At 39.8% G+C, this 15172-nt stretch overlaps 1 protein-coding gene across 1 annotated transcript in view; it reads left to right on the forward strand.

The window, feature by feature from the left end:
- Positions 1-458: 458 nt before the first annotated feature.
- The window catches only part of tnfaip3 (tumor necrosis factor, alpha-induced protein 3), a 33870-nt gene continuing 19156 nt past the window's right edge, over positions 459-15172 (forward strand). The window contains exons 1-2 of the mRNA XM_057848502.1: positions 459-769; positions 6050-6412. Coding sequence (XP_057704485.1) covers positions 6106-6412 — 307 coding nt within the window. The 5' untranslated portion in view covers positions 459-769; positions 6050-6105. The remainder of the gene's footprint in view (positions 770-6049; positions 6413-15172) is intronic.

The raw sequence follows: 15172 nt of genomic DNA on the forward strand, positions 1-15172 counted from the left end.
CAGAAGAGTGCAGTTCTAGGAACAGCAAAGTTACTGTGCAGGTCCCTCAAGCTCCTAGGCCTCTGGTATAGAGGACACGAGCTTGTGATGAACAGCCACCCACCCTACCAGGGGAGATGGTAGGGAAATTCAAAAAGATAAAATAATCAATAATACATTTAATAAATACATCGTAGAAATTTAAGATAAAAATGTAAACTATTTTAAATACACTATATGTAGATATATAATGACAATAAGAATGGGCAGGATTACATTAAAACTGGAAAAAATGAGTCTCGTAAAATCTCAAAATTCTATTCATATATTTTAATATTTTATTGTTGTTGTACTAGTGGTTATTATTTTACTGATATAGTTTTTCTGTGGGTAGTTTTTGTACAGTAAAGACAGCGCCGTGTAGGAGCGCCCCCTGGCGGCAACGAGCGTAACAGCCCCCAGGGGTGAGACGAGAGGGAGGAGGGTGACTTGAGTCAGGGAGGGAAAAAAATGGGTGGACGGAAAGTCCCTGCGTGGAAATCCCCCTGACTTGGGCTTTATTTCCCCCTCTCTTTATCTCTTCTTTAATTTCATGGTTTTAAACCTTATCGTCTACGTCCACGCGTGGTGTCGTTGTGAACGAGAGGGCTCGTCAAAGTGCGAGCGCCCGCACCTCCCAAAAAATAGCCGCGCCAAGAGAAGACGCTCGAATGGCGCCTAGCGAGAGGACGAGGCTGGCGAGCATCCGGCGGGCTTTGTTGTAGCACCAGCCCCCGCGCACGTCGGACAGGTAAGCCCGGTCTGACGACGCGTGTCCTCGGCTCAGCTCGCCAGGCGAGTCCGAGGAGGCTGGAGGGGGCGTTGGTAGTGGCGGCCGTACGGGGCCTCCTCGAGTCGGTGGAGGAAGCGGCTCACGACAGCCATTGTTTACAAAGACGTCATCCTCCTCCGGCGAGCGGACAGTCGCGGGCACATTTAGCCGGGCTACGGTCGTTTCTTTAGCGCACACTTTTGGGGGAGTGGGGGGAGGCTCGTCGGTTGGTATTGTTGTCGTTGGGGGATTACGTCAGCCTCGTTGTCACTGACATGTTCTAGTGTGTGTTGTAGTATGCCTGCTCCCCCTTCTTACTCCTGCACCTGCCAGTGGAGACATTACCCTAACATCTATGGCCCAGGTGTCAAACTGTGGGCTCACGGTCCAAATTCTGTCCCTTGAAGCAGTGTTTTCCAGCGTTTACTGAACCACGGCACGCATTTTACACAAGAAAAATCTCATGGCACAACGCATAACAAAAAGCTATTAATAGTTAATTTAGCAGTTTATAAGTTCACTCAGTATTTTGTTCTGTTGTATAGATTAAAACAGGTGGATACTCAGATTTATTGTGTCTAATGGGTGATGATTCTCATGACGCTAACCTAAACTATGTCTCTGAAGATTTTAGGGCTGCAGCTATTGAATATTTTAGTCATCGAGTATGAACCATTTTTAGACAATCAAAGTCTTTATGTTAGATGTACATTGTTGACAACAGCCAACAATTGCATCTCAGACGTGACTAGAAAAATAATCACTGCTTTCACAAAAAAAACTTGAATACATTCTTTTTTCTCACCTAAAAATGTCATTATGATTGATAACACACATCAGTTTAAAGTTAAGCGTTTTCCCCTTGTGTTTCAATTGAATTTCTATTTGTGTCAAGCTATTTTTAAGTTCAAGTTAAGTATTAAGTTTAAGTCTAAATTGTAAGTCTTGATAGGATTTGGGGTTTTTGCAGTGTTCAGAATAAATATCTGATACCTGCTGTATTGGAGCACATTATGCACCAGTGCTACTTGGTGGTTTATCTATCAATGACTGCCGAGCTTAAATTTAAAGATGGATTCAAGTCAAGATTTTGCCGATTTAGGAGTATTTTAGATAAAAAGTTAATTAGGTTTGCTACAACGGAGCCTTCTAGAGAAGTCTACTGCTTTAAGATGACGGCTGATTACTAACACCGGCAAGTCTGTCATTTCGCATCTAATTCTCAATACATGTTCTAACGCCGCCGTCGTCCGTCATTTCGCATCTAGTTCTACATATATGTGATATCTACCGTAGCTGTCTGTGGCCGTATGTTTGTAGCAACTGGGCGTTGTTTGTAGCGGCCGTCTGCCACAGTCAGGTATTATTTTATCTAGCAGCATGAGTTGAACATGATATTGAACATGATATCTACTCTCGGTCCATTCCTCATTGCGTCCCGAAGACTGCGCTGACTGTGTTTTAGTTCTGCTTTCATGGGTATAGTTCAATAATCGAAATTTAGATCTTTGTGAATCGTTCTCGAATCCTCCACGGCCGAATCGCGAATAATCTAAGAATTGGAAGTTTCGTACGCCTCTACTGAAAACCTCCTTTTAATGTAAGTGCATGTACATGGATAGCTAATGCCAAAATAGAGTAGCCTCTGCCTACATAGTGTACAATGCGATGAATGATTTCTAGAATACATTTTATCAAACCAAACGTATTTTGTGTTGCTATTGATAACTTGTCTATAGCATTACATATTGATATTAATGTATCAACGAGACCTTTAGCAAGCATAGACAATTTACTGTTCTAAGTACTTTTTGAAATATTAGAAGCATTTTACGTGGAAAACTTGATACGGCCTAGTTTGAGACTTGTAGATTAAATTATAAATACCGGCAATTGGGAAAATGTTTTAAGGAACATTTTTGCCTTTAGCAAGCATTCATTGCATGCTTGATATATTGTTTAAATTTAGGTTCCAGGTACTGTATCAACCAAAATGTCTTTAAAGGGTATTACACCTGGGGAAATGCTAATATTCCATCATTTATCCATAAACGCATGCCTTTTGGATTCATATCATGCCACTTCGTGTAATTACACATATCGCAACACCAATAAAATGATAGAAATTTGGATCAATTGTCAAGCTAAAACGACCGGCCCCCGAGATCCCGGAAATCTAACATACTGTGTGCATGACGTCACAACAAGGAAACCACCGGCTCATTGCTAAGTACTGAATGGCGGCGATGATGGTGGACAATTTTGTTTCTAGTTGCAGCGACGAATCCGACGTAACGAACGTTCTTCTAATGGTGACGAGGAGAGTTATGAACCTTTCTTTGGTGTTTTGGGTTATCAATTTGAGCCCAAACGAAAGTCAATGCAGCCTAATTAAAGGATCATTGAGGGGAGCAATCACACTGATGAAACACCGGCAACAGATCGTGTGGGAAACACCGAATGGTTTGTTTTGCATTTCTTTTTGTGAAGCTGATACACCGTGACTGCAAAATAAAGTAATGTATAGAATAATTATCATTTATTGTGCTATCATAGGTTTTTGCTCTGCCAACAGACCCAAATATGAATGGGATTAGAGGATTTGTTCTATTTATTTTACGAGCGACAATTTATACATGTGTCCAGTCCTATATCCAATGCGTGATATGTTTTTTATTATAAAAGAGTACTCACTCTGGCCATTTCGAGCTTGGCTGCTCCGCTCCTTTGGTTAGCCTGGGGTGGTGGGTTGGTCTCATCAGAGGCAGTCATCGTCCTCTTTCTTGATATCTCGGGACATTTAGGTGGCTGCGTGTGTATGGTGGGCACCGCATCTGCTTTCAGCAGCAAATTCTTAGCAAAACCTGATTTCATTTGTCCATAGTTCGAATAGCTCTCAGGTGTAAAATGTGCACCACACAAAACCGTGCCGGAGGCTGGGTCTGCAAAATTAGTCCTCTTAGCACGGACGAACTTTACTCATTGTCTGCGTAGTCCAGCTCTTTTTCTCGCGTTTGGGAACTCATGGGTACTACATTGCGACAAATAGCTATTTCTACACCACATAGCATGACAGGTTTGAACCATTTTAGCGATTTTTTGATAAAACACGAACACAACTCTCTCGTCGATAAACAACGATGGCACCTGCCTCGACCTTTTATTTCCTTGTTGTGACGCCTCCGCCCCATTCGGCTGTTTCCGGAATACTTTCGGAAATGTTCGTAATTTTCGATCTATTTTTGATGATTGGTCATGAATGTGATTTATTTTTTTGTTAACTTTATTAATATTTGTTATCTTGCCACATAACGGTTCTATTGATATCTCACAGCCCCTTAGTATTATGATACCCTTTAAAGGAACAGTAATAACCAAAGCAAAGCACAAAAAGATGTAAAAATGTTTAAAAGGGCTGTTAAAATTTTTACCGTAATTTTAAGTGATAGTTTCAATACTGTTACGTAGTTTTACTATTATGGGAAAAAACATACAACTACATTAAAGTGGTATTTTTTTTCAAGAATTATTTGGCAAGAAGATGTAATATAACGATAAAGCCATCAGGGAAAATAAGACAATAGTCTAACATTGTAGTAATAAAAAAACAAATGATAATGTTATGAGAATATAGTATTAAAACAAGTTAAAAAGTTGGTGTAGTGGTATTTTAAATTTATAGCTCTTTTTCACAAATGCTCTTACAGCATGATTTTTAAAAAAAAATAGCATAAAATGACCCTGGAATTAATAATGAGAAATAATTTGTACAAAACAAAGGCTTAATTTACAAGTAAAGTTTTTTTTTTTTTTTTTTTTTTTTTTTTTTTGGGAATGCTTTTTGAATGAACAAAAAAGTATAAACTAATAAACTAGCAGAAAGTAAAACATTTATGAGAATAATAAGAATGATAAAGCAGGAACTATTATACAAAGTATTATATATCTATTATCTTTTACATTTATTATTATCTATTTGCTGTGTGAAACAAGCAAATATTACTTGAAAATTTATTTCGCCGTCAGCATCAGCACAATCGGCATGCAGGAAGTTGGAGGTGACGAGTCACACATGCAAAGTTTGGCTGACTTTCCGACTTTTCAGTAAAAAGCTTTTAGTTTGCTGTCATGTCAGCAAACTTGCAATTTACATAAACTTATCTCCTACAACTACCAGTGTGCTATGTTCATAGCTCCTTTGAGTGTAACAATCATTTAAACTGCTTATTAGATGAACAGGGTATCTGCAGGGTCCTAAAAAGTCTTAAATCCAATAATTTGAATTTAATGTCTAAAATTCTCCTAAAAGGTCTTAAATACGACCTTGAAAGGTCTTAGAAAATCTATTGACTTTACTTTTATTTAGAACATAAACTTCACTCTTGCTTTTAAATGTTTCGATCTTTGGGTACGCTATAATGTAACTACAAAGCGGAACGGCTTGTGCTGCATGGTCAGAATTTATTGAACACCACAAGCTATTATAACGCGCCGTTGTGTGTTGACAGCTTAGAGCGTAGAAAACTTTAAACAGAACCGAATTACAGTACTTGCAACCATGGGTAAGTGGCCAATGGCCATAGGCTGTAGTTTACAATACTTGATTCACAACAGAGAAATTCCTGGTGTTTTCAGTAAGGTTAAGCATTTTATATTGTTATGTTAAAGAGCTGTGAATAAATTTATATACTTTGCAAGCAATTCTGAGCCTCCAATTTTCCTTTGTCTTTTGTTTTCTTTCCAGTATTAATGTGAAATGGGTCTTAAACTGTATTCATTATGGTCTTAAAAATGTCAGAAATTTGGCTTGTTGAATCCTGCGGCGACCCTGATGAAGATTAAAATGTACTGTGTAGAAAAGACTGTTCACTGATATTTTAATAACCTTTACTGATTTTGTTAATGTAAAAATATGTATTTAATGTCAGAGAATCTAAATCTAGAATGCATCTAAAATGTTTCAATCAAAAGTTCAAAAGTTTAAAACTGTGTGAGTTTCAGCAATGCATTGTGGAATTGCCCCCTGAGCGTGACGGGACACTGAGCGTGGTGTTTTAGTGTTTTTTTTCTTTGTCGAGACAAAAGCGGAATACAAGGATCTCTTTGTGGATTTCATTTGATTTAGTGAATGATAATTATGTTTGTGGTGCTTTCCCAAGCAAGCTATAAATTATTCCAATTGAAAATATGAGAAAAAGGGAATCTCCAGATGACATTTCCTCACAGACTTAATGACTCCACCGTCTCCCTCCTTTGTAGTTTCCGCCTTGGACCACCGCCGCTTTACCATCCGCTGGTTCCCCTTCCCTGCTGCCATGTCGCAGGGCCAGAACTTCCTCCCCAAGTTCCTGTTCGTGTCCAATCTGTTGAAAGCGGTGAAGATCCGCCAGCGAGTGCCCAACGATGTGGTGAAGCCGGCGGCCAGCGGCGGCCTGATGCACCACCTGCGCGGCATGCACCGCTACACGCTGGAAATGATCGCGATGAACCATTTCCCACAGGCCTTCCGGGAGGTGGTGCAGGCCGCCATCTTGGACCGGGTTATGCAGGCCTCACTGGAGCAGGAGAAGAAGCTCAACTGGTGTCGGGAGGTGAAAAAGATGGTTCCCTTACGGACCAACGGTAAGGGATGATTCATTTGCTCTTGCTGTTCTTGTGCCTTTTTCCCAAATTATTTTATTTGTTCCTCTGATTGGTTGAAAGCAGGTGAAGCGTTGTAGCACCAAATGTTCCTATAGCACTTTTCACACATATATCCAGGGAAATTCCTGTGTAAGGTGACGCAGGATTTACTTGCTTCATTGCTTTCACGCATGTAGAGATGTCCTGAGAATGACGCGGGTGGACACATTCACACACTTGTCCCGTGTTGCTCACTGGCGCTCTCTGTGTGAGGAGGTGCTGCTGGCGCGATTTTATAACCGGACATTACGTCATTTTTTGTTCGGCATCGGCTGTCACAATGTTGGTCAAATCGTGTTGAACGCATTGAACGCCTCCCTCCTTTTTTTCTGCTTTGAAGTACAACTTTGTTTCCTCAGTAGCGGACCCTAACATAGGGAACAAAATAAACCACACATGTCCAAAAATGGACAATGGACTTTCTTCCTCGGTTCTACTGTCACGGACACATTGCGTAATTCGCCCTTTTCAGCCAGCGATCGTGTGTATTTTTTTATTTAATAAACCATTGAACGTATCCCTCCGTTGTTTTTTGCTTTAAAGTACAACCTTGTTTCCGCAGTAGCGAACCCTAACATCGGGAACAAAATAAACCACACATTTCCAAAGATGGACGATGGACTTTCTTCCTCGGTTCTACTGTCACGGACGCAATGTGTGATTCCCCCTTTCCAGCCAGCGATCGCGTGTATTTTTGTTTGCGGGGCAGCGGCAGGGAGAGGCTCGCTCTCTCCCCTCGCCTCAGGTCTCGCCGAGTAGGAAGGCGGCCGCAGTGGTCACGGATGCCTCAGGCGAAGGCCCGAGTGGAGCCACCGCGGGTGCAGATCTTGGTGGTAGTAGCAAATATGTATTTAAGAAATCGGCTGTTTTGTGTTTTAAAGTACAACCTTGTTTCAACTGTTTGTATTGCTGTGATTCCACTTATCCTTGAATTACCTGGTATTGAAACTTCCTTTTTAGGAGATGATTTTCTTTGAGGTGACTTTCAGGTTTTTGATTGGCCAGAGTGCCCTAAGAGGTTTATGACCTTAGTCTCCAAGTGTGATGTTCACCGTATTCTGAGCCATTTGATTTCCCTTTATCCTTGTGACAAACCTTTTCAAAAAAGATCTCTTCATGTCTTTGGTTGGGTACCATCCATCCAGAAAGTCGAAGATAGCAGGCCAAGTTGTGAAATTTGAAGAATTGTGTGATACAGGAGGTCAATGAGTAACGCTGTTGGTCAACAATGTAATTGTAACTACATTAAGTAGGTGTGTTTCCATTGCCTGGCACGGCCAGACTGTTCTCCCTGTATTTTTCAAACACTGAGAGAAAAGTCTGGGAACCAGCCCATTAGCGGCCTCTCGAGCAGGTACAAGATCAATCGACAAATCAGATTTGTTTATTTGCGTGACGTGTTCTTAACGAGCAACGTCACTCTTGCGCGTCGAAAGTCGTCTCCACAACAACACAGATGGTGAACAGGAGAGCCGAGAATATGTTCCAATCCACGGTAAAATCAGTTTTAAATTACCAAAAACACATCGACACGAGTCATTGACAACAGTCTGTCTCGCGCTAGCCATGTTGAATAAACTCCGCTCTCCTCGTATGTTTACTTCCGCGCGCAAGTCCCTCGTCCTGCCCTCGTCGTTTTACAAACGTCACGTCTGCCCGTCGCTGATTGGTCCACCCAGCTGTCTGTTTGCTGTGGCTTGCTCCGCCCTGGAAATTGTATCCGCTGAATGGTGGCCAGACTCAATACCTGGAACACCGGTGAGTCTGGTGTACCAGGCAAGTGTTTCCAATAAGTTTTTTACAAAATAAAAACAATATGTTTCCATTGAAGGCTTTTTCGAAAAAAGCTTTTTAACTCTCATGAAGTCTCATCCCGCGAGATTCTACTGAAGAAAGATGGACGCCCATAACCTGGTCTCTGCGGGAGGTGTTATGGATACGTCTACGGCGGCTGCCGTGACTATTTTGAATAACTGAAGGAGACAATTGATGATAAGGCAAAGTCTGTACGTGTGGCAAAGGGAATGTAGAAAGGATTTCTGGGAGATGTTTGTAACAGTTGCTTACTATTAAGTAACTAAGTATTGGTGTCACGCTTTTCTTTATTATGATGCCGAAAAAAGTTTCGGTCTTCTACCATTTCAGACTGTGTCACACGCCTCGTGCAATGTTTCGTCTGACAGAATTGTGAAGTGATCTTGTGACTGCACTTCACTTCCTGTTGTCTATAAATTTGAATGTCTTTACAAACCTCTCATGAAAGAATGAAAAAAAATCTTTTGCAATCATTGAGTGTTTTTCCAGGATACAGGTGCTTCCATTACCAGTTTTTCATTGCGAAATTTTGGCTTCACAAATTACTAGGGACGATGGAATGCTCCAGTCACAGCAGTGAGGAGTTTTGCATTCGCTTTACTCATTCAATGACCCGGGATTCTTTTTTAATTTTGGCAAGTCACATATTCTTAAAAGGCGTGGAACATCTAAGCGCCCGCACTCCCTTCTGAAGCACGCTGGGGAACTCTGTGGTTTGGCAAGCTTTTATTTACAACTCAGGGGTCTGCCCCGTCTTTTACACGATGTGTGCAATGGGGGTGTAAATCTCGCAGATTCTTAAATAGATTTTTGTCACCGGGAAGATTTACACCATCCCTCATGCCGTCAGGTGTGTCACAGCTGGCTAGGCCTCGTTAAATCAAACGTGACTACGCTCTTTTAGCTACGTTGTAGTAAACCAAGCGCAGCTGTCAAGCACTGTACAGAGGACTCTATTTTTAGAGCAGCCCTAAATGCAGTGATCGTGAACCTTTTTCATAACCTCCTGTGAGGGGCCAGAGAAAGTGTTTGAAAAAAAAAAAAGATATAATTGTCATTATGAAGGATTTTTTATTCTCTAAAACCCTATAGACATGCAGGTATGTTCATGTAAATATTTATATACAGTAGAATACTATTTTTGGTTCAATACCACTTTATTAATATGGGTATGTATATGTGTGTATATTGTATAGTATATATCTAATGTCATTCAGGTCCTGTGGGCAGTTTCACTTGGCAATATGAAATTTGGTGGGATCTCTATTATGTGTAAACTTGCAAAAGAAAGAAGCCCCATCTAACCCTTGTCTTGTGTTAGAAATGAGCCCATATTTTTGCCAGTGAATAAAATTTGATCTGTAAATTAACTTGGCCTGAAAATACTAAACCTTTGCAGTATATTGTTTTTGGCTCAAAATTGACCCGTTTTCAAGTTTGGATATGTCAAAAGTACCATTAATTTTTCCATACGAAAATTTGAAAACGGGTCAATTTTGACCCCAACACAATACGAGGGCTTGAAGCAAACTGGAAGTCAGTTATTTTGCGTTATTTAAACTTCACAATATTAGGGCCCTTGCTCCAAAATGAGCAAAAAATGCAGCAATTTTGGTTTGGAGAGGGTGAGTTCCAGGGCTTGACTCCTTACTTTGGAATTTGATCAAATCCGCTTATTCTTGAACATGGGTAATGCAAATTGTTAAAATATGGTTGTCATTTTGAGGCGCCACAGGAAAGAGGTGCGAGGGCCCGAAAAGTACTTTTTTTGGTGTCAGGATTGCATAGTGGGGGCGTTTTTTGGCAGTTTATTGTGAACCCTGCACTAAAGATAAGCATTAGTCCAAACTAAGGAATGAGGAAGCTCATGTACCTTTCACCACAGACATCAATGTGACAGCATAGATGAGGAACTTATAGGTGCGCGTGTCTGTTGACTCAAGAACACATTTGCTCACATCAGTTCAGTTCCTCTTCAAAAAGCACCCTAAATTTGTAAAAACTTTCCTCTACAAGAGCTTGCTGTCGTTTGAATATGATGTCACTCACCTAGGTAATATGCACAGTCACACACACCAGAGCTTAAAGTTTGTTCAACTCTGAAGGACCCAGATGCGACATTCATCAGAGGGCAAACACGCTAAAAATGTCTGCTGCTGAGTCATTTGCACGCATATACGTCACAAAAGTCTGTCAATGAAAAACCACCCGGAGAAGGTCATACCAATCACAGCTTTCCATTGGCCATACAAATTAAATTTCACCCCTGACACACAATATAGGTCTTATAGTAGAAGCTGCAAGCAACGCATCAAACTTCACCACCATGCAGCGCCCACATTAAATGGCCGGGTTAACAAAACAAAGAGTAAACAAGAATCTTAGAGGTCCCTATGGCCAGTCTTAGACATATTGTACAGTACAGTATATTCCTGATAATGCATTGTTTGGATTCTTTTCACATGACACTTATATTTGTTGTTTTGTGGTTTCAGTTAGGTGTGGTTTTGAAATGAGAGCTATTACAGGACAGTTGTCGAGGGCCACGCCAACATGCTAATCTCAGTTGTGTTCCATATTAATTTTATGCATTGCATTTTGTTTTTTCAGTGTTTTGCTCTGTGTATATGCAGTATAGCATTTGTTTTACAATGACAAACTTAAAATTACAGACTGGTAGGGGTGTAACGGTACACAAAAATCTCGGTTCGGTACATACCTCGATTTTGAGGTCACGGTTCGGTTCATTTTAGGTACAGTAAGAAAACAAAATGCAAAATATAAATGTGCTAGTTGTTTATTACACACTTTTGTGCTTTCAACAATAGGAAAATTAGCCTATACAAAGCTAGAATTCTGCTCAAAAATAGAAAATACAATATTCTGAAATGTAGATATTTTGAAAAACAAAAATAAATAACATTGGCTCAGACTTTTTCTTTAAAAAAAATCTGATGTTCAAAATTGAACAGTTGCAACACTGAACAGTTTCAAGTTTCTCATATTACCTTTTATCCCCCCCCCCCACCCAATCTTTAGCCCTGATGACTTTCACTCTATCTTCATGTTTTTTGCTTGAAAAATCAGCTTATCCACATTATCTGCAGAAAGAGCAGACCTGCTTGCAGTTACAATATCTCCAGCTGTGGAAGTGTTCCCAAATGGGAGACCTTAATGTCGCGGGAGGGTCCGCAAGCTCTGGCTTATTGCCAAATCTAGCGCCATTAGCCATGACGTCCACTACTACTGCTGTTTGCTGTTGTTTGTTTTGGTGCGCGCGGCTGCAGCATCCTCTGCTCCACGTGCGGTCCTTATTACTGTAAGCAGGAATTGTGTATTATTATTATTGTTTTGGCTCATTTCAATTTATTTTATTTATATGGGTTATTGTTTATCTTATTATGTATTTATTTTTTGAGATGTGATGCAGTATTCATTTATATTTAATATTTTATGTTGTTTTTTAGTTCTTATTTGAATATTAGTTCCTAGCTGTTTGTGTTGTAGTTGGATGCTTTTGAGCGCCAATTGTTGCCGCTACTCACACCAGCTGTGATAACACATAATCACTTTTGCCACACACATAGCCACAACAAAATGTTCCACAGCAAACAGATGCAAAAATGTCAGGGACATGACTAAGCCATAACCTTGTACGCCCTGAAATTAATTGAGCTGCTTGACTGGACGCTAAGTTACTAAACTCAGATTGTTTATTGTGTTATTGTACAGTTTTGATGTATGTTCCATGCCTGAATGTACGTCTTTAGTTGTATGGGGGACGGGAAACTGATAAGCATATGTTTCATCTCGTCCGCCTTTCTCTTCTTCTTCTGTTCCTTCGGGCTAATCATATCACATTTTGTAATTGTCAATGATTGTCAATGATACCGATGATGATGACAATAAAATTCCATTCCATTTGAACACGAGAGTTCCTGGCACGGCACGGGGAAATAAAGCAGAGTTATACTGTCCTGCCGTGTTGGTCCTCATTATAGTAGAGAAGAAGGAGTAAATATAATCTACACAAAGAAACTGTAACCCGATCGACCCACAGCCTCAAAAAGTAAGGGTTACATTACGTCAGAAACTCGTTCGGTACGCCTCCGTTCCGAACCGAGCACCCCGTACTGAAACGGTTCAATACAAATACATGTGCCGTTACATCCCTATAGACTGGCATTTAAATTATGTAACTATTTAATCAGGGTTCACACAAAACGCAATTTGCAGTGTGCATAATTTAATCCAATTTTTAATCTACTGTTTTGGGGTGTCAGTACTAGCTACTGACCGGTAAAAATAATGATGTGTCATGTGTCTATTGGAAACCAGCCCTTTTTAAAGATTAGGTCTGTGTTTTCAAGAAGAATCTTAGCCCACTACTAAGAAACAGTATATTTATGCACGTTTGCATCTTTAAGGCATATTATGGAATCAAATGTAGAGAAAAGTCCAAAGTATCTCTCGTTAAAGGCACAATTAACAAGTAAAAATATTACAAGAATAAAATATATCTAGGGGAAGTCCAACATTGTACAAGCCTACAAGGATAAAGGCCACGTTTATAAGAGTTTGGCTCTCAAACGAAAAGAAATCTCAACCAATGCCTTTTGACAAGCATTCCCATAAGAGTGGAAGCTGACATGTGTTCTTTCATTTCAGTTGCAGCCATTCCTAATACTTTTGTCCATACCGTTTCATTCTGATTTGTACTTGACGTGCCTGGCGATAGCAGCAATCGACTGTCGCATCAAGATAAAACGCAAGCATTCTCCTCATTCCTCTCCTCCTTTGCCTCCGCTCCCCGTCCCCTTCCGCCGCGGAAAGTCCAAGACTGGCTGAGTGTTTGACAAGCCAAGAGGGAGGAGATGAAAAGCACAAGCTAGGAAATTGCTGCGTTTAGTGTTGCAACAAGAAGGGTCTTTGCTCACTTTTGCACAAGAAGAGAAAGACCCAAGAAGGCCCTCGAGTCAGCAAAATGATGTACTTTTGAATCAAATAATGTTGTATTGCACTGGTATGAAACAATGTACTGCATGACTGTATCCCCGTGAAAAATCAAGCTTCAGGTTCAAACTGATAACATTTATGATTATGATGTCACGATCCGATCACATGATTAGAAATCAGGCCGATCGCGTCATATTTAGGAATCGTATTTGGGTGATCGTGTTTTTAATTGAAAAAATATATTTATGTTTTTCGGCTTCATGCTTGTGCAGCCTCTCAGTCTCCCTCCTGGTGCTTTTCTTGGTCAGCAGTGCCCTGGAATTAGCTATTTAAGTTGACAATGATTGACAAAGGTGTAGCTTTGATCTTGCCAGAGTAGCTTGGTAGCTCTACCATCAAAGGGCCGAATGTGTCAATCATCGTTTAAATTGTTAAACACTATGGTAGTAAATAGTAAATGGTGTTTGCTGTGGCAATCCATTGTGGAAGTGGGAGGCTGTTCTCAGCAGCGTGAGCGTCAAAGCATGAGTGGATTTGATTGGAATCACTCAATGAAGCATTTGATCAAGACAAGCGTTTTTCTTTATTATTCTTGTATAAAAATAATTCACATTATGAAGGCGGCACAATGGGACAGTAATATGTTTAAAACTTTCTTTTTTTCTCAGAATCACTTGACTCGAATTTGGGTGCAAAAACGTGCAGTCAGGTCATCCCTACTAATTAAATAAATATGACAAAAGGGGATGTTTTTTAATATTGAATAACTCTTTAAGCAAAGACACTTAAACTATGTGTAATATATTCAAAAGAAAAATGCTCAATGAAAACATTTTTTTTTTCTGTTGAAAGTCCACTAGTTTTGCTAACATGAAGTACAAAAGTGTTTAGGTGTGCTAATGGAAATCAATATTGATTTTTCAGTCATTGTATTATAGAATTTTCAAACAGCAACTACTTTCACACAATATGTGAATATGTGCGTGATGTGTTTATACACTTGTATAATTCTGTTCACAATACGATATAAATAAATATATATGTGTATATATATATGTATATATATAAATGGCGGAAAAAACTCGACTTGAAGTTCCGCTGTGAGATCCCCAATATGGCCAAACTCAAAATTGTCCTATATGCATGCATGTGTGATACATCTTTGGAAAGCTTAAAATCTCAATTTTCTGAGAGGAAACATTTTGAACAGGAGGGCATTTAAAAATAAATACATACATTTTTAAACAATACCCTAACTGGAGGTGAGCGCATGAAAGAGCATAATTAAAGACGCCACGATTTTAACAAGATATCATCGCGCACTTACCTCTTTTCAATCCAAAAACTAGCATGTAGCATGTATCACAATAACAAAAAAATCCAAATAAGCGATAGTTATGAGGCAGATATCCGTGACCTTTTTACAGACACCCATTTTTTTCAATGTGAAGTAATTTGTTTAAAAGTTTAAGATATGTGAGTGAATCATTTTTAAAGTTTTTTTTTCATTCATTCATTCATTTTCCATGCCGCTTTTCCTCACGAGGGTCGCGGAGGTGCTGGAGCCTATCCCAGCTAACTACGGGCAGTAGGTAAGGGGACACCCTGAACTGGTTTAACTAAATATTAGACATCATTTAATGATTCTAAACTAATAATGACACACATTTCGAATAATAAATATAATTACTGAGCTTCTTTTTATGGCTAGGTTGAAACAAAAGCGGTTGCACGATGTCTCTAAATGGGGGTTTCCAGGGTAAAACAGACAAACTAAAAATAGTTCGGGGGCTTAATGCGCCATGGATCTGTTATTGCAGCATATAGACATATTGTTCTATCAAACACAGAACTTCTTTTGGCTTAAAATACGGCCGTTTATTTTAAAGAGAGGTGCAAGAGCAGAAACTGCTTTTTCAGACTTGTCCG

The sequence above is a fragment of the Corythoichthys intestinalis genome, chromosome 10 (genome assembly GCF_030265065.1).
Source record: "Corythoichthys intestinalis isolate RoL2023-P3 chromosome 10, ASM3026506v1, whole genome shotgun sequence".
Classification (NCBI taxonomy): Eukaryota; Metazoa; Chordata; class Actinopteri; order Syngnathiformes; family Syngnathidae; genus Corythoichthys; species Corythoichthys intestinalis.